This window comes from Oryx dammah, unplaced genomic scaffold (genome assembly GCF_014754425.2).
Source record: "Oryx dammah isolate SB20612 unplaced genomic scaffold, SCBI_Odam_1.1 HiC_scaffold_27, whole genome shotgun sequence".
Classification (NCBI taxonomy): Eukaryota; Metazoa; Chordata; class Mammalia; order Artiodactyla; family Bovidae; genus Oryx; species Oryx dammah.
The window spans coordinates 74,242,362-74,265,364 of NW_024070211.1; the positions used below are offsets into that span (position 1 = coordinate 74,242,362).

Here is a 23,003-nt window from a genome sequence, read left to right on the forward strand (position 1 = left end):
TTCTTAATCCAAATGGAGGTTACATAGTTTTATATCATACAGTTCTTTAAGATTCTTCATATTTCTCGGTATTCTTGTATATATGTTTCAAACCCTTTAAATAGTTAATAAAACTACTTAATTATGGGGGGAAGACTTTAAGAGCTAAAAGCCAAGAGAATGGGAGGACAGGAATCGGAGACAGTAGATAGAGACAACTGTTGAGAATTGCATCCCTAAGCAGGAGCATTGAATTTCAGCAGTATAGAGGAGGGGAAAATAAGGTTAAGAGAGTAGTCTGTTCTTAAATGAAAAAAGAAGTCTTTATATGCTGAAATTGAAAGACAGCAGAAAGAGGTATGTTGCTATAGCAGAGAGGGAAGAGGAGTAAGGTCCCCAAGAAGGATGAGAGTAAACACTCAAATGGAAATCATTAAGCTATATATAAGATGTAGAGGATTCATATGTGGTAAATGGGGAAAAAAAGTGAGTGCATTGGTACAGATATTATTACATAGATAGCTGTGGTGAAGAGCTCATGAAAATACTTAATTGCTTTGCTTTTCTCACTGATATAAGATTCAAGATAGGAAAGCATTAAAAAATAAAAAGCATTAAGATTCAAGATAGACATGATCAAAGAATAGATGAATGTTTTAAAGGTTGTTTTAATGTAAAGAATCAGCACAGTTACATCAAGACAGATTTTTAAAAAGAAAGCATCAAGATACAGATAAGTGTGACAGATGTCTGATACAAGCTTATAAGCATTTTTATCACCTCTGTATGTTCTAGGATGATTATATTGCAACTCTACAAATAAACAATTCATGGAAATAAGTAGTTTACCCACTTGGCAAGAACTAGTGCTAAATTATCCCATAAGAAAATATTCACTCTCACCAGCTATCTTAAAAAATGAGAATTAACACACCCTTAACCCCAAAAGGACAAAACACTTAGTTATACTAAGATACTAAGCAAAGAGACAAACATTGATGGGTTCTGGGCATATGAAGCCCATTTTGTCCATAATTCAGTCTGATGACATTTAACAAAACATAGAACTCCTGTTCTTTTTAATTCTGTAATTCTGCCTCAGAGTTTTGCCACAATTATTATCCCACCCCCCCCAAATTAAAACTGCTCCAAAAAGGTTGTGAAAAAGTGTTACTTATAGGGAAATCCAACAAAAATGATCCAAAAGAAACACAGAGTAACCTCTGAATGGTTTAAACTTTCATTTATCTCTCTTTTTTTTTTTTCCTGCTAGACTGATTAAATTTGGTTTAAATTTGGTTGGAATTTACTCAGATTATTGAACTTCCCTGGTGGCTCAGATGGTAAAGCGTCTGCCTACAATGCAGGAGACCCAGGTTCAATCCCAGGGTTGGGAAGATCTAGAGAAGGAAATGGCAACACACTCCAGTATTCTTGCCTGGAAAATCCCATGAATGGAGGAACCTGGTAGGCTCTAGTCCATGGGGTCGCAAAGAGCTGGACACGACTGAGCAACTTCACTTCCTTTCTTTTACTCAGGTTGTGACAGGTGGTGAATCAGTTAGTGGGACCAGTGAGATTCAGAGTGCTTGTTCTTTGTTAACTGCTTCATTCTTTTTATTATTAATGAATTAAATGTTGCGATACTCAGACTGCTACAGTCCCCAAATGGATTATATGGATTACTTACAGCATCTTCAGGGAACACAGCACATGTCTGCTAAGTAATGTTCAGGAAGCTTGTTTGCCAGTCATTGGCAGTAAGATGTCAAAGGGTTTAAAAAGGCAGAAAACCAAATGACTTTTTTCTTTTTGTTGTTGTTTTTTTGGTTTTTTTGCATTTTTATTTTTCTTTCCTTCAAGTGACTTCTTAGAACACATTTTCTTGCCATCTTTTCTTGAATTTTCAAAGATATCTTTCATAGCTGGTAAAAGCTGTAGATATGTGGGGCTTGCTTTTCAGGTAAATTAATTATTAATTAAGAATACATTGGGTCCTTTTCTCCCATCAAAAAAATAATAATTTGAAATAACAGTCATAATATTTGCAAAACCATAAAGAGAAGAGAGGAATGATGACAGTGACATTTTTCAGTTTTGGTACCTTTTATTTCATTTTCTTGCCTCATTGCCCTGGCTAGAACCTTAGTGTTACGTTCAGTACACGTTGAGAGAGCTGACATCCTTGTCTTCATGACTGGAGAGCATTCAGTCTTCCACCTTAAGTATAATGTTAGTTGTGGATTTTCTTTTGGTGGCAGGGGATATATTAATATTTTAATGCATACGTTAAAGATACAAAATTAAGGCTCTTCATTGCAACAAAAAGTTAGAAACGTGGTATATTTATACCATACATTCTCAACAGGGGCAATGTTGATAGCTTATGGTGAACGGTGTTGGATTCTTGATCTCCGAAGAAGATGATTTAGCTTCGGGACCAGGGACCAGGCTTGATCACTCAAGAGCTTTTGCAGAGTTTTATTGAAGTATGAAAAGGGGCAGAGAAAGCTTCTGACATAGACATCAGAAGGGGAACGGAGAGTGCCCTAGTTGTGGATTTTCTGTAGGTACTCTGTATCATGTTGAGAAAAAATATACATTAATTGATTTTCAGATATTAAATGACGCAGGGATAAATCACATTCAGTCAGATTTTCGCATTTATGACTTCTTATAGTCATAAGAGATACTGGTCTGTTGTCTTGTGGTGCCTTTGTCTGGTTTTAGTTTTAGGGTAATATAGAATGAGTTGGGAAGTATTGTTTTCTGTTTTGAAAAAAATAGTTTATGAAGAATTATTGTTAACTTTTCTCTGTGATAAAGTGATGAAGCCTTGTATGCCAGGGTGTGTGTGTGTGTGTAAGTTGTTTTGTGATTACTACTTCAATCTCTTCATTTGTTATAGGTCCACTCTGATTATCTGTTTATATCTGATTATCAGTTTCTACTTGAGTTTGTTTTGGCAGTTTGTATGTTTCTAGGAACTTGATCTATTTTCTTGGTATACAGTTTTTTATACTATTTCATTATCCTTTTTATTTCTGTAGTCTGTAGTAATCTCCCTTCTTTGTTTCTGATTCTAGTAATTTGAGTTTTCCTTCCTTTTTTCTTGGTCAGTTAAACAAAAAGTTGTCATTATTGATCTTTTCAATGATCCAGCCCTTGGTTTCTATTGATTTTCTCTTTTCTGTTCTGTTTTGTTTATTCCCATTATAATCTTTCTTCTTCACTTCCTTTGGTTTGCTTTAAGCTTGGTAATCTCTCCCCCAGGCCACCCCCAGTGTCTTAACGTGAAAATGAAGATTATTGATCTGAGATTTCTATTTTTAATTTTGTTTACTTATTTTTGGTTCTACTGGGTCTTCATTGCTGCATGCAGGCTTTCTCTAGCTGTGGCAAGCAGAGCACAGCCCCCACTCTCCGTTTGTGGCACATGGAGTTCTCGTTTTCTGTGCCTTCTCTTATTAGGGAGCATGGATGCTGGGGGTGCAGGCTTCAGCCGTTGTGGCACACAAGCTTGCTTTTTGCAGCACATGGGCTCTCGAGTGCATGGGCTTACACAGTTGTGGCTCACAGCCTTAGTTGACCCATGGCGCTTGGAGTCTTCCCAGACCAGAGATTGAACCCATGTCCCCTGCATTGGTAGGTGGATTCTTTACTACTGCATCAGTAATGAAGTCCTTTCTTCTTTTTTAATATTGGCATTTACGATATAATTTTACCTCTAAACTCTTGCTGTATCAGCATTCCATAAAGTTTGGTGTGTTATGTTTTCATTCATCCCAAAGTATCTTCTGGTTTCTGTTTTGACATCTTTTTTGACCTATTGGTAGCTTAGTATTGTAATGCTTAATTTGTACTTACATGTGTGTGTCCCAACTTTATCCTGCTATTGATTTCTAATTTCATTTCTTTGTTGTTGGAGAATTTACTTTGTATTATTTCTGTTCTTTTACAATTATTGAAGTTCACTTTATCGCCCAGCATATGGTCTATCCTAGAGAATATTCCACGTAGACTTGAAACGATTGTAAATTCTGTTATTGTTGGAGAGTGTTCTGTGGATGTCTTTTAGGTCTAGTTAGTTTGCAGTGTTGTCCAGGGTTTCTGTTCCTTGTTGATCTTCTGTATTGTTCGTCTGCTCCTTGCTGAAAGTGTAGTATTGGGAATTCCCTGCCAGTCCGGTGGTTAGGACTCCACACTTTGACTGCCATGCACCTGGGTTTAATGCCTGGTTGGGGAACTAAGATCCAGCAAGCTGTTGAGTTAAGAAAATGTTATATTGAAGTCTCCAACTACTATCATTGAATTGTATGGTTCTCCTTTCATTTTTCAGTGTATGTCTCACGTATTGCTCCTTTAGTAGGAGCTGATAAGTTTATAACTGTTACATATTCCTGATCTTTTTTTCATTATGAAATGCTTTGTCTCATACAGTTTTTGCCTCAAAGTCTGATTTGTGTGATATTAATATAGATACACCAGCTTTCTTGATTACTGTTTGTTTGATGTATCTTTTACTGTCCTTTTGTTTTCAGCCTTTGTGTCTCCTATAGACAGCATATATTAATAGTTGTATCATTTTTTACCCTTCTGACATGTCTTTTGATTGAATTGTTTAATGCATTCACATTTAATGTTATTACTGATGTACTTGCCTATGTCTGCCATTTTGCTTTTGTTATTTATTTCCTCTGTCTAGAGGGGGTTGTTTTTAGTGTTTTTTCTAGGATTTATCATGTGTCTTAACTTATCCAGTCAGCTTCTGATTTATGCTAGCTTAATTCTAGTGAAATAGAGAAAAGTTACTCCTACATGACTACTCTTTTCCCCTACTTCTCCTGATATTCTTGTTATGCATATTATATTAATGTTACAAACACAATACATTGTTATAATGGTAACTACCTTACCATCAGTAGGCATTTTCTTAGCCCATACAGCTTTGTTCCTATCCACATCCTTTGTGCTATTATTGGCACATATGTTACATTTCTATATGTTATAGGTCTGACATTGCATTATGTACATATTATTTTATACATTTACTTCTTAAATCAGAAAAAAAGGGAAAATGTTCATTTCTGCTATCTTTCCAAGTACATGAATACCTGTACTTGGTTGTGTTAGTTTATTCAAGCTGCCACAATGAAATATTGTAGACTAGGTGGCATAAACAACAGAAATTTATTTTCTCATTGTTCTGGATACTGAAAGTCCAAGATCAAGGTACCAGAAGGGTTGATACATGCTGAAGGCTCTTCCCTTGATTTGCAGATGGCCACTTTCTCATTGTGGGCTCATTTGGTGTTTCTTCAGTGTGTTCAAGCAGAAGGAGAACAAGCTCTCTGATGTCTTCTTGTAAGAGCACTAATCCCATTGGACCAGGGCCACACCCACATGACCTCCTCTAACCCTAGTTACCTCTCCATGGCCCCATTTCCAAATACCATTGTATTAGGTTAGGGCTTCAACATATGAATCTGGGAGATGCAAACATTAAGACCATAATACTGTACTTTCTGTATTTATTCTAGTTAGTGCCTACTGTAAGGTGTGCCAGCAACAAATTCTCAGTTTTTACTTACAGTCTTTGTATTGCCTTTATTTTAGAAAGTAGTTTTACTGAATTTAAGAATCTTTGCTGACAGGTATTTTTCCTTGACCATTTTGAGTATGTTATCCCACAGCCTTCTGACTTTCATTGTGTTTGCTTAGAGGTCAGCTGTAAATCTTACTGGGGTTATATTATAAATAACTAATCATTTTTCTTATACTGCTTGTCTTTGACTTTCAGTATTTTTACTGTGGTATCTCTTTGGGTCTCTGCATTTATTCTGCTAAAAGCTTTTTCAGGATCCTGGATGAATAGGTCATTGTTTGTTTGTTTGTTTGTTTGTTTTCAATAAATTTGAGCTGTTTTCAGCCATTTTTTCTTGCAATATCTTTTCTGCTCCCATCTCTGATAATCCCCATTATATGTGTGTTAGTTTAACAATGCCCCACATTTCTCTGGAGCTCTTTTTTCTGTGTCCTTATTTCTCTCTGTTCTTTACCTTGTGTAATCTTTCAGTCTGTCTCCAAGTTCATTTATTCTTTCTTCTGCCAATTAACATCTGCTGCTGGGCCTTTCTAGTGAATTTTATATTTTAGCAGTTTTTTAACTCCATAATTTCCATTTGGTACCTTTTAATATAATATAAAATGGACTGGAATGGGTGAATTTAACTCAGATGACCATTATATCTACTACTGCGAGCAGGAATCCTTAGAAGAAATAGAGTAGCCATCATGGTTAACAAAAGAGTCCGAAATGCAGTACTTGGATGCAGTCTCAAAAATGACAGAATGATCTCTGTTCGTTTCCAAGGCAAACCATTCAGTATCAGAGTAATCCAAGTCTATGCCCCAACAAGTAACGCTGAAGAAGCTGAAGTTGAATGGTTCTATGAAGACCTACAAGACCTTTTAGAACTAACACCCAAAAATAATGTCCTTTTCATTATAGGGGACTGAAATGCAAAAGTAGGAAGTCCAGAAACACCTGGAGTAACAGGCAAATTTGACCTTGGAATATGGAATGAAGCAGGGCAAAGACTAATAGTTTTGCCAAGAAAATGCACTGGTCATAGCAAACACCCTCTTCCAACAACACAAGAGAAGACTACACATGGACATCACCAGATGGTCAACACCGAAGTCAGATTGATTATATTCTTTGCAGCCAAAGATGGAGAAGCTCTATACAGTCAACAAAAACAAGACCAGGAGCTGACTGTAGCTCAGATCATAAACTCCTTATTGCCAAATTCAGACTTAAGTTGAAGAAAGTAGGGAAAACCACTAGACCATTCAGGTATGACCTAAATCAAATCTCTTATGATTATACAGTGGAAGTGAGAAATAGATTTAAGGGACTAGATCTGATAGACAGAGTGTCTGATGAACTATGGAATGAGGTTCATGACATTGTACAGGAGACAGGGATCAAGACCATCCCCATGGAAAAGAAATGCAAAAAAGCAAAATGGCTGTCTGGGAAAGCCTTACAAATAGCTGTGAAAAGAAGAGAGGCGAAAAGCAAAGGAGAAAAGGAAAGATGTAAGTATCTGAATGCAGAGTTCCAAAGAATAGCAAGAAGAGATAAGAAAGCCTTCTTCAGAGATCAATGCAAAGAAATAGAGGAAAACAACAGAATGGGAAAGACTAGAGATCTCTTCAAGAAAATTAGAGATACCAAGGGAACATTTCATGCAAAGATGGGCTCGATAAAGGACAGAAATGGTATGGACCTAACAGAAGCAGAAGATATTAAGAAGAGGTGGCAAGAATACACAGAAAGAAGAACTGTACAAAAATGATCTTCACGACCCAGATAATCACGATGGTGTGATCACTCACCTAGAGCCAGACATCCTGGAATGTGAAGTCAAGTGGGCCTTAGAAAGCATCACTATGAACAAAGCGAGTAGAGGTGATGGAATTCCAGTTGAGTTATTTCAAATCCTGAAAGATGATGCTGTGAGAGTGCTGCACTCAATATGCTAGCAAATCTGGAAAATTCAGCAGTGGCCACAGGACTGGAAAAGGTCAGTTTTCTTTCCAATCCCAAAGAAAGGCAATGCCAAAGAATGCTCAAACTACAGCACACTTGCACTCATCTCACACACTAGTAAAGTAATGCTCAAAATTCTCCAAGCCAGGCTTCAGCAATACGTGAACCGTGAACTTCCAGATGTTCAAGCTGGTTTTAGAAAAGGCAGAGGAACCAGAGATCAAATTGCCAACATCCGCTGGATCATGGAAAAAAGCAAGAGAGTTCCAGAAAAACATCTCTTTCTGCTTTACTGACTATGCCAAAGCCTTTGACTGTGCGGATCACAATAAACTGTGGAAAATTCTGAAAGAGATGGGAATACTAGACCGCCTGACCTCCCTCTTGAGAAATCTGTATGCAGGTCAGGAAGCAACAGTTAGAACTGGACATGGAACAACAGACTGGTTCCAAATAGGAAAAGGAGTATGTCCAGGCTGTATGTTGTCACCCTGCTTATTTAACTTATATGCAGAGTACATCATGAGAAACACTGGGCTGGAAGAAGCACAAGCTGGAATCAAGATTGCCGGGAGAAATATCAATAACCTCAGATACGCAGATGACACCACCCTTACGGCAGAAAGGGAAGAGGAACTAAAAAGCCTCTTGATGAAAGTGAAAGTGGAGAGTGAAAAAGTTGGCTTTAAAGCTCAACATTCAGAAAACGAAGATCACGGCATCTGGTGCCATCACTTCATGGGAAATAGATGGGGAAACAGTGTCAGACTTAATTTTTTGGGCTCCAAAATCACTGCAGATGGTGACCACAGCCATGAAATTAAAAGAGGCTTACTCCTTGGAAGAAAAGTTATGACCAACCTAGATAGTATATTCAAAAGCAGAGACATTACTTTGCCAACTAAGGTCTGTCTAGTCAAGGCTATGGTTTTTCCTGTGGTCATGTATGGATGTGAGAGTTGGACTGTGAAGAAGGCTGAGTGCCGAAGAATTGATGCTTTTGAACTGTGGTGTTGGAGAAGACTCTTGAGAGTCCCTTGGACTGCAAGGAGATCCAACCAGTCCATTCTGAAGGAGATGAACCCTGGGATTTCTTTGGAAGGAATGATGCTAAAGCTGAAACTCCAGTACTTTGGCCACCTCATGCAAAGAGTTGACTCATTGGAAAAGACTCTGATGCTGGGAGGGACTGGGGGCAGGAGGAGAAGGGGATGACAGAGGATGAGATGGCTGGATGGCATCACGGACTCGATGGACGTGAGTCTGAGTGAACTCCGGGAGATGGTGATGGACAGGGAGGCCTGGCGTTTTGCGATTCGTGGGGTCTCAAAGAGTCGGACACGACTGAGTGACTGAACTGAACTGACTGAATATAATTTCTCTCTCTTTTATTAATATTCTCTATTTGTTAATGCAACCTTGTCACCATTCCATCTTTACTTCCTTAATCATGATTTCCTTTGTTTCTGTGAACATGTCTATAATGGCTATACTGTGGTCTTTCTGATAAATGTGAAAAGTCTTTCTCTTAGGCAGTTTCTGTTCCCTGCTTGTGTCCAAAGTAGGGGTTATGCTTTCCAGTTTATTTGCATACCTTGTAATTTTTTTAATTGGATATCTTAAATAATGTAGCCAGTCTGGTTATTGTTGTTCACTTGTTAATTAGTTCACTGACTGACTGGATTACTTTAGTGAAGTCTATTTAAGCTTCCCAGCACACCAAATGTTCAGCCTCTGATGTTGTTCCTCAATCAGGGAAAGCTACTTTGGGTATTCTCACAGTCATCCTAGAATCACAGTGGTTTTGCTAGGACTCTGTTTCTCTTTTTCCTTGACAATATCCACTAACTGCCAGCTGACTACTCTGTTGCTTCCAATTGAATGCTCTGACTCACAGATTGCTCTACAAAGTAATTCAATCAAAATCTGGCTCCTTTGAAGGAAAAGTTTTTGTAGTCAGTATTTGGTTTTATTCTGCCCTAAGAAAGGATCATTCCTGCTGTATTTTTGCCTATTTCCTCCGTACGAACTAGCAGGCCTACAATTTAGCCTGAATCTTATATCTCCTCCCAGTTGTCTTTATCACACCCACTCCTGTTCTTGAAGGGAACAGCTACCCACTCCAGTATTCTTGTCTGGAGAATTCCATGGACAGAGGAGCCTGGCAGGCAGGGGTCCATGGGATTGCAAAGAGTCAGACAAGACTGAGCAACTTTCACTTTTCACTGTTCTTGAAAGCACCTGTAGGCGTGAACATCTTCCCTCTCTGTTACAATTGAAGACCATTCTTTTGAGAAAACATTAGATGCTATCTGTTTTATGACCTGTTTTCTCCCCAGGAATCTCTGAGCCAGGGCTCAGAAGCTGGGGGTGTGGACAGTGATTAGCTTTTCTTGAAATAACACCCTACCCTATAAGCTGACCACTTGGTGGAGGGTGAGGAGACCACAGCCGAGGATCACTGGCATGAAGTCACCACTTCATGAGATGGGGCAAGGGTGATCTGACCAGAACCCTAGTATTCTCAGCACACCACACCCACAGTAGATCCTCTGTCCTGTACATGGATTGTGAAGGAAAAGGAGTTCCCGTCTCTCACCTTCATTCACTCAGGATTTAGCTTCAGCAGCAGGTACCTGGGAGCAGGATGAGAAAGCTGACCTACCACTCTTAGGAAGAAACCCTCCCTCTGGGTGTTGTGGGGAGAGGAAGCTCTGTGTTCTTTGCTGCAGTGGTCTTGAGTAGGCTGTTTTCACTGAGAGAAGCAGGAGGGAGTGATATTGTTTCAAATACCAGACTCATCTTTCTTACCAGCTTTTCATAGATGTTCTTGAATAGATGTTTCTATTTTGCTTTTCATCCTTAGGATCATTTCTATCACCTTTAATAGCTTTCACCAGTCTCAGTGGGGAGATAAGATGAGTAAACTCAAGCTGATGTGCTAGAAGTCACTCTCTAATAGGTGAAATTTGGTTCAAAAAATAAGAAATTATATTATTTGGCCTCCTATCTTTTGAAATTATTTTAAAAGATTTTATGAAGCTGTTTGAGAAATGGGATGCCTCTTCTCCAGCTATATCACACAGCAGGTGTACTAGCATCTTCCTGAGTGCCAGTGGCAATGTTACGGTCTCACAGTAGGAGCAGACTTAATAAGTAGCTAAGGTATTCTCAAAAAGAGCACCTTAGGACCAGCTGTACTAAAACTAAAATTACTGTTTGGTGAATGTTTTCTGCCACTTCAGTGAGCTAGTAAAGTGATATATCCATAGGTCCACTAACATAGGTGCTTGATGAGAACCAGTTTATACTAGTGGGTTCGTGAGAATATGGCCCATTTCAAACTCAGTCATTCACCCAGAAGCACTATAGATATCTTTGTGTTTGATTGTGTTTGATAATAGCTGCCCATAAATTTCTCAAATCAAAGGCATCTTTTATGTAAAGTGTGCAGTGCAGACCCTGTGGTCTCATTCAAATACTTGAAAACTACAAGTTTGTTTTTAAGGAAAACATTAGCCCTTACTGCAAGTACTTCTTCATCCCATCTATTTTTTAAAGGGAAGTAATCCTCTCTTTGGGCAAGATTTCCCTTTTATCCTCTCAGTTACCCAGTAAAATATGAACTGTGTTTCATATCCTCTATCAAAAGACTACATTCCTCTATAATTAACTACTTGCTTTAAATTCATCATAGAATACAATTATGATATGTCTGTAATCCAGCACCTGCCAAAAGCTTACATATTTGCTTCCTTTATCATCCTGGCAGAGTCTTATAATTCTCTGGATTTAACAGTTTGTCTTAGCTGCCAGGATACAAAGTGGATTCAGTTCTCAGTGAAAGCAACAATCTTATCCTAGATGTCCTGACACCTTTTTGTTTCGTCTCTGAAATATTAATATTTTCTCTGTTTTTTAGTCTACATAGTTTTGTTTTTTCCACTGTTTCAGATTGAAAATATGTGAGCTATGAATGAAATACATCTAGGAATAGAAGCATTTAACCAGAAAACCTAAAAAAATCGACCATTTGCATTTAAGGGAAAACTCCAGATATTGGACAACAGAAGTTTTCCTTGACATTCATTTTCATTAATTGAGCATATTAGTTTGGTCAGATTCAAATTGGTTGAGGGCTTATTTATATTGTCCTAAATAAGACACCCTCTTCATAAAAAATAAATAAAGTGGAAATCACTTTGAATTGCAAAACGCTTTTATGGCAGAAAGCTAATATTTCTTCCAGAGAGAGCAAACCTGACTGAAGTCTGTCCTTCAGATGAATCGAAGGTGGTTTATATTTCAGAAGATCACAGGCCATACTGTGACATCTGAAGAAGATTCAGATTATTAATTGATACTGAATCCCTAATACAACATTTAAAAGTAGAACCTTTCAAGCAGTTTTCATAGGGTATTTTTAGTGATTATAAAATGCGTGCATGTTTTTGGAAAATGCGAAAGCAAGTATAAAGTATCAGGAATCAGCAAATATATCTACAACCCTAAGGTGACTTCTGTTGTCATATTCATATCACATTCTCTCAATCTTTCTTCTCATTGTATGTAGTTTTAGCGCTTCCCTGATAGCTCAGTTGGTAAAGAATCCGCCTGTAATGCGGGAGGCCCCAGTTCAATTCCTGCATGGGGAAGATCTGCTGGAGAAGGGTTAGGCTACCCACTCCAGTATTGTTGGGCTTCCCTTGTGGCTTAGCTGGTAAAGAATCTGCCTGCAGTGCGGGAGACCTGGCCACGATCCCTGGGTAGGGAAGATCCCCTGGAGAAGGGAAAGGCTACCCACTCCAGTATTCTGGCCTAGAGAATTCCCTGAACTGTATAGTCCACAGGGTCGCAAAGAGTCAGACATTACTGAGCGACTTTCACTTTCATGTAGTTTTAACATAGTTAAGATCTTAAGATCCTATTGGATTTTTATCCCAGTGAAGGAAGAAGAACCTAAAGTCCTTCTATCCTGTGATGTAGCTTTCTATTTGACCCAGTCACAGTACATTTTACAAACTATGCCTGAGCTGTATTATTTCTACAAGTGGCTAATACTCATAGCACATTCTGATCATAATTAACATCAGTTTTAGAAAGTACTACTTTTCCATTTTTTCATATGGCCCAAAATCACTTTTTATGAATTCGTCCCTTTACATTCCTTTCTTATTGTTATTGAACTACACTGAGTTACTGCCACAGAAAACAGTAAAACTTTACATATTATTATTAGTTGGAGAATTGTCAGCCTGAGTTAGAGAATCATTTATAAACTTTTCATTACAGACATTTTAAAATATACATTAATGTAAACAGAAGTGCACTGAAGCCCCCATGTACCATCACTTAGTTTCTGCATTTATTAATTAATAATAACTAATCTGTTTTCATCTAAACTTCTACTTCATCTTCCTCTCATGTTATTTTAAAATAGACCAAAGTATTGTATTATTTCATTTATGAGTATTTCATTATAGGTATCTCTAAAAGGTTTTTTTAAACCTACCTAGCTTAAGAGTCGGGGAAGGCAATGGCACCCCACCTCAGTACTCTTGCCTGGAAAATCCAATGGATGGAGGAGCCTGGTGGGCTGTAGTCCATGGGGTCACTAAGAGTCGGACACAACTGAGTGACTTCCCTTTCACTTTTCACTTTCATGCATTGGAGAAGGAAATGGCAATCCACTCCAGTATTCTTGCCTGGAGAATCCCAGAGATGGGGGAGCCTGGTGGGCTGCTGTCTATGGGGTTGCACAGAGTCAGACACGACTGAAGCAATTTAGCAGCAGCAGCTTAAGAGTACTATTTCACATTCTAAAAAATTTAACAATTAATTTCTTAATTATATCAAATACCCAATTGGTCTTTGTATTATCAACTACCCCTGCTTATGTTTTCACACACTTGTCTTGTAGAGTGGCTCTGGGACAACTCTACAAGACAAGTCTGATTGTGTCATCATGGTGTTAATATGTCTCCCTGTATTCTTTGTAATTCAGTCGTTGGCTTGAATGTGTATTTTTGATGCAGTTATGTGAGATGTAAATGCAGAAAGTGATAAAAGCTATATTAAGAAATAAAATACTATGTGAAGAAAGTTGACTTAAATGATGAAAAAAGGATGGTAACAGGGTTTTATAGTAAATGAAGATAGTTTCTAATTACTTCAGAATTCTCAGAATTCACAATATTGCTCTATGAGTTTCAGTTTTTTCCCAAAAAATTGCTAAACAGGGAAAACCTTAAAGACATTTTACAATAATAGCCTTTTATTTTTGTCAGTATTTATATTAAAATGTCAGAATCATGTTCTAGTGTTTAATTTTATTCCTTATATATTACATTTTTTAAGGAATAAAATCTTTTTTCTGTCTCATCATTGTCCAACTGCATATTTTCTTTTCTAAAATATAGCTTGCTGCTACTGCTGCTAAGTCGCCTCAGTCGTGTCCAACTCTGTGCGACCCCATAGATGGCAGCCCATGAGGCTCCCCCGTCCCTGGGATTTTCCAGGCAAGAACACTGGAGTGGGTTGCCGTTTCCTTCTCCAGTGCATAAAAGTGAAAAGTGAAAGGGAAGTCGCTCAGTCGTGTCCGACTCTTAGCGACCCCATGGACTTCGGCCCATCAGGCTCCTCCGTCCATGGGATTTTCCAGGCAAGAGTGCTGGAGTGGGGTGCCATTGCCTTCTCCAAAATACAGCTTAGTGAGAGTCAAATAAAGTACTTTTTTATTTTGTAAAATTAGTGAGTTTTTTCTTTTTAAAATAATTATTTGAACAGTACAAAAACCCTATTTAGAATAAGTTTTAAAGAATAAGAGCAATAAAATCAGCAGGTTTTTTTTATATCTGTGTTATAAAAACTGATTTTTATTCAAAAAGTAATTACATATAACTCACAATTTATAAAAGAGTTAATTTGACTTGTACTAAGTTTACTACTTGAAAAATAATTTATTTTTAACAAATTTACAGGACTATTCATTCAAAGAGTCTTTACAGTTATCTGCATCTCATTGTGCTGTGATTTTGTATTTGTTTTATTTTTTTCCCCATAGCTCATCAGTAGGTTACTTGCAACATCCAGGATCAGAACAAGTACAGTTTCCTCGAACTACTTCACCATGCAATTCCCAGCAGCTCCAAGGCCACCAGTGTGCAGGTATGAATAGATAATTGGGGCCAGGGGGTAGGTGGCAGAGATGGTTTGTCCATTTGAGAAATAAGTTCCTTGGACATTTCTAAGAAAAAGGTTTTCAACTTGTTAGGTGCTGAGATATGCCCAGGATATTCAGGGCACATGAGAAGTCAGATTTAACAGGTTCAGTCCACTTCTTCCTTTTCCCCTGCTACCAGTACCCCTGCTCTCTGTTTCTCCTCAGGCTCTCCTTCCTGCCTGCCTCATTATTACTGATATTCTCTCTTTCATTACTCTTTGGATTCTTCCTTGGAAATTCAACCACTTCCCAAGCTTCAACCTTGGCTTTTTGCCACTGTCTCCCAAATTTGTTTCTTCCATGACAAGACCACATAGCCAACTGCCTATTGGACATTTCCTAACCAGGAATATGTCAGAGGCACTTTAGATTTAATATTTCTCCCTTTTCATCCCTTTCTTCACCTTCCGTATCGGGACCAATACAGATTTCAAAATCCTAACTCTCTTCTGTTCTCCTCTTTGACACTTAGGCTGTCACCATTTCCTCAAATCTGTTACCTTCTTTCCTTCTTCACTGCTTCTACTTTTGCTTCTTTTATGTTGTCCGCATACCCAGCCTTCCTCCTCCCCAACACGTACACACATACATACACAGTTCACGAATTATCGTCCTGAAACAGATGTCTCTTCATGTCATTCCTCTGAATTAAAAATTTGCATAGATTCTCCATTTCCACTCCCTGGTAATTAACCCTCAGAACTCTATTTCTAGAATGCACTATGCTTTTTCATGCCAAAGATACTTTTGCACCTGTTCTTCCCTCCTCCTGTTGTGCCGCTCCAGCATCCAATTTGACTCAGAAATCGTCTTCTGCAAAGTCTTGCTCAGTCCTTAAAACTGAGTTTGTTGCTTTGTTTTCTCTGCTTCCTTAGTTTCTTAAACAATCCTTTATCTTAAGACCATATTTTATTGTAATGATCTGTTGACATATGTAATCTCTCAAAGAAACAGAGAAATAGATGGTTATCAAATATATGACTAATAATGGCTGCATCAATATGGGCTGCTGTGGCCAAGGAGAACCTTGAGATACTCCTAAGCAGTCAGCCCTTCTGTGGTGTGCCTAGCCAGGTCAGGTTGGTGCTAATTCTGAGGAACTGGAAATTACCAATACGGTTCCTGCAGTGCAAACAGTGGTCCTGGAGGCAGGCCCCGGGTACCTTACCTCACACTGAAATGGTGAGTGGCAGTCACATTCCTAATGCTAGCGGTGCTGCAGTACTGATGCCACAACAGGAATAAATCAGCTATCAGTGGTTGTTCATGTGATTATTTCAGCTCTTTTAAAGTCAGCCACCGTGGTCTTCCTAGCCATTTTCAAATGAGAAAATACAATAAAAGAGGGTAAATGATTTTCTCTGAGTCATAGGACATTTCAGAGCACTGAAATTATGCTTTCTGAATCCCATATGCCAAACTTTTCCCTACCACATGAAAGTGAGTCACTCAAAAGATGTCTTTTTACCATATATCAAAATTTCTGTAGGGTACTTCTTTTTCCCAGTTTTCCTTTATGTATTTAGAATAATGCTTATTTGAAAATGAATTTACTTTAAAAATTAAGTACTTTTATAGGTCATATCACAATTGTGCTACTCTCTACTAGGTCTTTTAGATAATTGGACGTTCCTGACCTATTATGTTTAGGATAAGTGTGATATTTAGGTCTACAGAGTCAATTTCAATGTTTTTTTAAACACACAACACTTCTATGAAGCATCAGAGCTTAAATCTGGCTTACATAAATAACAATAAAATTTTTGTCAGATATAAAAGTATTGTCATTATCTTGGTGTTTAAAGAAACTAGCCATTTGCTAAAGTGTGCCAACTGCTGGGTCCCAATTCTGATTTTCAGTAGCGCCACCTCCACCTGGTGGCGGAATGGTGATGATGCAGCTCAGCCTACCAAACAATCCGCAGTCTCGTGCCCATTCACCCCCACAGTGGAAGCAGAACAAGTATTACTGTGATCACCAGAGAGGACAGAAGTGTGTGGAATTTAGTAGTGTAGACAATATTGTTCAGGTAAGATGCTTCTTTGGTCTATTTTAATTTTAAAACTTTCAACACTGTTTCCCAGTGTTTGCATAATTAAACATTTAATTTAGAAATTAAGAAGATAAACTAGATCTGAATTTTATTAAAGAAAATGAATTAAGTTGCTATCTTGCCTTTCCCATATGAACTGCATTTTACTGTAACCAGAAGGTTGATGAGGGAAGGCTCTTCATCATAGAAGAAATGCAATCAGTTAATCTAAAAACACTGATAGAATTTTAAAAGCAATATTTTGGAATCCTATTAAAGTAATGAACAAAGAAACATCAAAAACATCAGGAAAAGTTTTATGAGAAGCTTTCAAATAGGTAGATTAGGCAAACAACACTTGAAGCAACTGATCGATTGTAGTGTCAATTAAAGTGGGCCCAGGTTCCATCTCTGGTCAAGAAACTAAGGAATCCATAAGCCATGCCTGGGCGGCCAAAGAAAATTGTACCTGAATCTAATCAAGCCTGAGTCTAGCTATTACTTTACAGAAAATACAGGAAGAAAATAAAAAACAGTTTATAGGTACCACAGATATTTTATTGGACAAATTGCCTATTTCTTTAACAAACAAATGGCATTTTGAATTGAAGGATGAGTCTATTATAAATTTAAAGACTCGAGTTCTAACAATCAGATGCAATGTATGGGGATCTTCCTTGAATACCAGTCAAAAGACATTTTGGGGCAAAAAGTGAATAAATATATTCAAAGTGCTAAACTTTAAAAAAAATAAACTGTCAACCAAGAATTTTACATCTAGTAAAACTGTTCTTTAGAAGTGAGGGAGAAATTAAAATTTTCTAGATGAACAGAATTTGAGACCTGCCCTACCAGAAATTCTCAAAGGAGCCACTGCAGAGGGAAATGAAAGTATAATACTAAACAGTAATATGAAGCCATACTAGGGAAAAAAACTCTCAGTTAAGTACACGGACAATTTTAAAAGCTAGTAAAATTCTACCACTATGGTGTATAGTGTATATTTTCTAATGGAAAAGTATCTACAATACTATTTTAAAAGTACAAAAGTAAAATTCAAAAATAAGATGTATAGTCTGTTTCCATTTTTGTAAAGCAGATATATGGATACATATGCATAGAAACAGTGTTACTAGTGTTTATCCTTGGGAATTGGAAATTATAAATTTCTGTACTGTTTTAATTTCTTAAATAACAAGTACCTATTATAATGTAATGTGTACATATTTGTAATCAGAAAGCATAAAAATTTCTGTCCAAAAGGAACTCTTCAAAAACCCTGACTAAAATGTTGACCTGTTTTCTTGATATAATTGCAGCACAGTCCTCAACTCAGTAGTCCTATTATTTCACCAGCTCAGTCACCAGCACCAGCTCAGCTGTCTACCCTGAAAACTGTCCGTCCCTCTGGACCACCACTTGCCATCATACCCCAGTTTTCTAGACCTTTTGTCTCTGGGCAAGGTAAGTGCAGAAAGCTAGTCACAGCCTCAGAGAATTTTAAGACATCCATTCACTCCCCATCAATTTGTAATTTACCTGATACTGCTCCTTCCCTTTTCCAAAGGACTGCATTTTCACCTTCCTCGGGCATTTTTGTTTGTTACCATTTTCTCTCCTAACCTTAATGTTTCATCACAATTAATAATTAATTAATGGTACTTTCCTGGCAGTACACTGGTTAAGACTCTACACTCCCTCTGTAGGCATCACAGGTTTGATCCCTGGTTGGGGAACTAAGATCCCAAGTGTCACAACTAAGTAAACCCTGGCACAGCCAAGAAAATATATAAGTAAATATTTTAAAAATAATAATAATGTCATAAAGAATCATTAAAAAGGAAAGTAGTATCTGAATTTTTAAGAACAAGTTGTATGGTAATTTCAAAAAGGAAGACAAACAGATGTCCATTAAGCCCTTGAAAAGGTGTTCAACATCATTCATTAGGGAAAGTAGTATTAAAATCTCAATGAAATACCACTTCACTCCCTCTTCATGCTTAAAATTGTGTCTCTGGTCTCGGTGCTAAACCTTCTTGTTGTATCTGCCCTTCAGCTAGTGTTTAGGAAGGAGCAAGTATGTCGTGGGTGTGTTCTGCCAGGGAGCTGCCCAAGCACCCTGACAGTGTTCATCAGAAAAGAGCTCCACACAGTGGCAAGAGGCTCACGCCTTGCTTGTCTCTGTTAGGAAACTGTCAGGAGAAGCACTGTATGATTTCCTGAAGATGCTCCCTTAGCACCCACCCATAAGCCTCCTCCAGACACTGAATGTGCTGCATTTGGGGACTTATGTTAAAATGAGACTACAATAAATGAAAACATTACAGACAAAACTTTTGCAGTCAGCATGTGTGAAGCGCTTTCCATGGGATGACTCTAGGCACTAAGGTGTGAAAGAAAATATATTTATAGTAATTAATAATGATTTGGGGGAGATAGAGAGCTTCATGTTTTTTCAAGGTTTCTTTTGTCCCCTGAATGTATGTTCTGTTCACTTTTAACCATCAGAGAAAATGTGGATTTTAGTATCTCAGATGGGTGGAATGAGTTCTCATAGTTCCTTGGAGGATTTCACATAGAATGTTAAGGTTTACAGAGAAGTTTCTCTCCATGCTAACTTGTCTACCAGCTCCTCCCACTTCACCTCCTTCATAACTGTTGTTGTTAGTCCCTCCTGCTTGCAGAAGTTTACCCCAGCTCTTTGAAGGATATTTGGAGGCTTTTAATTTTTTAAAAAAAGATGTCAGTGCCTCCACTTTTTTATTCTATTTGGTAGAATATGTTCCCTCTCTCCTCCTGAGACAGTTGAGAAAACTCTGTGAAGTACTTTGTACCCAAATAAAGGAAAATGTGAAAGTGATTTTTTATTAACTTTCAGGAGATGCCAGATACCCGTTACTTGGCCAGACCCTGCAGTACAACCCTCCTGCTGTTCTGCACGGACACATTCCAGCCCAACAGGTGTGAGAGCTGCTGCCCTGGCCCTACTGAGAGCAGAGTGAGGGAGAAAGTGGTAGGAGCATCAGTTCCCAGCACAGTCCAGATATGAGGGGTTGGGGGCGGGCGGCAGGAGGCATTGGGTGCCATTACTTAGAAAAGACTGACAGCAAGTGATGGGCCAAAGTTCTACTGCCACTGAGGCAGAATTCAGAAGGCCTGGAGGTGGTTTTTTTTTTTTCTTCTAAAGTACAAACCCCAGACTGAATGCAGTTAGTGTTAAGTGGTCAGACACTGCAATTATATTTAGCAGCAGCATCAACCTTATTTCTCATGTTTGTGGATTTTCAGGGTCAATCTGGCAACAGGCATGGCAACCGAGGAAGGAAACAAGCCAAAAAAGCTGCATCCACCGACCTGGGTGCAGGAGAAGCAGGTGTGTCCCCAAGAGGCATCCAGATGTGCTTCTATAAACTGTTGGCCTGAGAGTCTAAAACTGCCACACCACAGAAGTGGGTTTTCCTTGTCTAGAATCCTACACAAAGTCTTAGACAATTATGCTGTCTATAAGGCAGGCTTCTTAAATGTTCTTTTAATTCTGTCTCATTTTGGGTTTGGGAGTACTGAAACAAAGGTAGGTTTAGGAGGAGTGCAGGGACCAAAGGGATTCAAAAGAGATGTGAGAGAGGAACAGGTAGAATGAAATGCATTGCCCCTTTATTCTTTGAGAAAGGAAGTATTCTTTACACCCTTCAGGCAGTATAATCTGAAGAACAAATACACCTTTCTATGGCAGAGGGCTTTCAAGTCTGTACGTTAACTTTCTATTCAGTACCCTTGGGTTTGTTAGGGCAAGTGCGGTTTTAAAGATAACATACAGAATACTTCCCTTGTGGTCCAGTGGTTAAGGCTGCACTTCTCCAGTGCTGGAGGCATGGGTCCCATCCCCCATCAGGGAACTAAGATCCCACGTGCCTCACGACACAGCCAAAAAGTAAAAACTGAAGATAACGTAGAATTTGACAATGGGAATTTGCAGTTCAGGAAACTGTACCCAGGATCACACACCTAGTCTGAAAAAGCCACTGCACAGGCTGCATTTTGTATGTGAGGCTGTGAGTGTGGCCGGTGGCATGGGCCTTGGCATGCACCCCTTGCTTGGGGGTAAGTAAGAAATATTTAGAAGATGGCCATACCAAGTATAACTTTGTGGATTTGAATGGTTTCAGAAAATTGTGTTCATTTCCTGTGTCATTTGAGTCTGCAGTACATTCTTCCCACCTCTTGGTAACAGGGATTAATTCTCTACCTTTTCCATTCTAGTTGTTGGGAAGGTCTTGGAAATTACTGAACTCCCAGATGGAATAACTCGCATGGAAGCCGAGAAGCTCTTTGGGGAACTCTTTAAAATTGGCGCCAAGATCCGGTGGCTCCGGGACCCTCAGTCCCAGCCCCAAATGCGTCGCCACCCGCTCTGCTGTGGCAGTGGCGACAGCACTGTCAACCCCGAACGCTCGAAACCCAGTGACTTGGCCTCCACGTACACTGTCCTAGCCACATTCCCCTCCATCTCCGCTGCGCAGAATGCATTGAAGAAACAAATTAACTCGGTTAACAAGTTTAAGCTGAGAACAAGCAAGAAGCACTATGACTTTCACATTTTGGAAAGGGCAAGTTCTCAGTAACAGCCACCTCAGACCCTTGGCCTTTGTGATTCCCCCCATCATCACCCATCTTTAACTGGCTTGGTATCAGGAGCTTCTGTTAACATGATAGAGACTCCTAGGATGTGTGGTCATGGCGTTACAACTTCTGAAGACAGGCCGGTGATCCAGCAAAGAGGGGAAAAACACACATTTCACCCCAAATGACTGTAGGAATCCACATCAGAATGATACAGAGTTAGCAGCTTTTTCTGAGGAAATGCTGTTCAAATGCCTCCTAACTTTTATAGTTATTTTGTTTTATATTTCTGAATTCTTGTATCAGATCCAAAGCTCTATTGTACAGCAAATTATTCTTCAAAATGAGTACCACCAGTTGCAACCTGTATTTCTTTTTTGCAGCCAGCACAGTGTGACCCGACATAGAATTTGGGGGAATAAGAATGCAGGAGTGGAGTAGCCAAGTTAAAACTACATACTGTCTTTTGGGGGGCCCAGTAGGTGACTAAGGAGAGCTCACAAACAAAAGATTGCTCTTCCCCTGTATCTCTAAACACAAACAATTTCCAGAAAATAAAGAATTCCCTCATAGGGTCCTTTCCTTATTCACTTAGGTCATATGAACACTGTCAAGTAAATTATGTTCTTAACACTTTTTAATCAAACCACTTAGATTCAAAGGGAAATAAGAATCATTCTAGGCAGGAAAATACTTCCACTTTTTTTTTCTAAGTGTCCCTCCGATAACTAAATGCCACTTATTTGCATTCCTTTCCTTGTGGATTTTTTTTTTTTTTTTGGTCACCTGAGGAAATGCATTTGATGAGTGCTGGAAACTTCTTAAGTGGTTTAAAATGTGTTTTCATTGTTTGCAGCGGATCACTGGACATCAAAGATTCATTGCACTTATGAACAAGGAACCTTTTTTTCAATTTGCAAGGCTGTACAATGTGTGCTGATGCAAGCCTTTTTCAGTTCAAAAGAATAAATGTTTACAAATATATACCCACTTTGTCTTTTGTAAGTTAAAATCACCTTTTTAAATGAGAGTCAGTCCTGAAGACGTAACCTATCTTGAAGATTTCATTTTCAGACTTGGGGAAGATGAAAGACATTAAATCCCCTCACTTTACAAATATTCTACAAAGCATCAGTTTCTCTATGGGAGTGTTTTTTGTGGGTATAACTCATGTAATTTTGTCCTCTCATAAGTTAATACCAGTCAGTTGTAGACAATTGTGAAAATGAATGAATATATAGTGAGACAGCTGAAAACAACATTATGATTGTTTATAGATAAAGAATTTGTGGTTTTAGCTGATGTTTTGAGCACCCAGTTGTCCAGTTTAGCTCAAGTTCTTTATAGAAAGCTTTCCCCACTTGTCAGCCCAGCAGAATCAAACTGCTAGGAAACCCAAAATGGGGGCGAGGGGAAGGGTTTCTGCCATCTGCAGGTTGCCTGGAGCCTGGCTGGCTTCCAGCCCAGACTAGGGGTTTACTTTTTGCAGCTCAAGAGCAATAGGTGTTACCAGACTGGTGCAGATGTTCTCTCCTTCTAGAGCATCTGCAAAGCCCTGCTTTGTCCCAGGGAATCCCAAATCCACCGCCCC

The 23,003-nt window shown here is 38.7% G+C and overlaps 1 protein-coding gene across 9 annotated transcripts in view; it reads left to right on the plus strand.

Moving 5' to 3' along the window:
• Window positions 1–22,398, plus strand: part of R3HDM1 (R3H domain containing 1) — a 162,788-nt gene extending 140,390 nt beyond the window's left edge. For 5 of the 9 annotated variants that reach the window (XM_040228513.1, XM_040228509.1, XM_040228510.1 and 2 more), the window contains 6 exons: window positions 14,601–14,704; window positions 16,620–16,789; window positions 18,112–18,256; window positions 19,671–19,753; window positions 20,081–20,165; window positions 21,053–22,363. In XM_040228513.1, the coding sequence (XP_040084447.1) occupies window positions 14,601–14,704; window positions 16,620–16,789; window positions 18,112–18,256; window positions 19,671–19,753; window positions 20,081–20,165; window positions 21,053–21,414 (949 nt within the window). In that variant the 3' untranslated portion in view covers window positions 21,415–22,363. Of the gene's footprint in view, window positions 1–14,600; window positions 14,705–16,619; window positions 16,790–18,111; window positions 18,257–19,670; window positions 19,754–20,080; window positions 20,166–21,052 lie in introns of all 9 variants that reach the window. The other 4 variants (XM_040228507.1, XM_040228511.1, XM_040228512.1 and 1 more) reach the window with 2 other exon arrangements.
• Window positions 22,399–23,003: the final 605 nt, after the last annotated feature.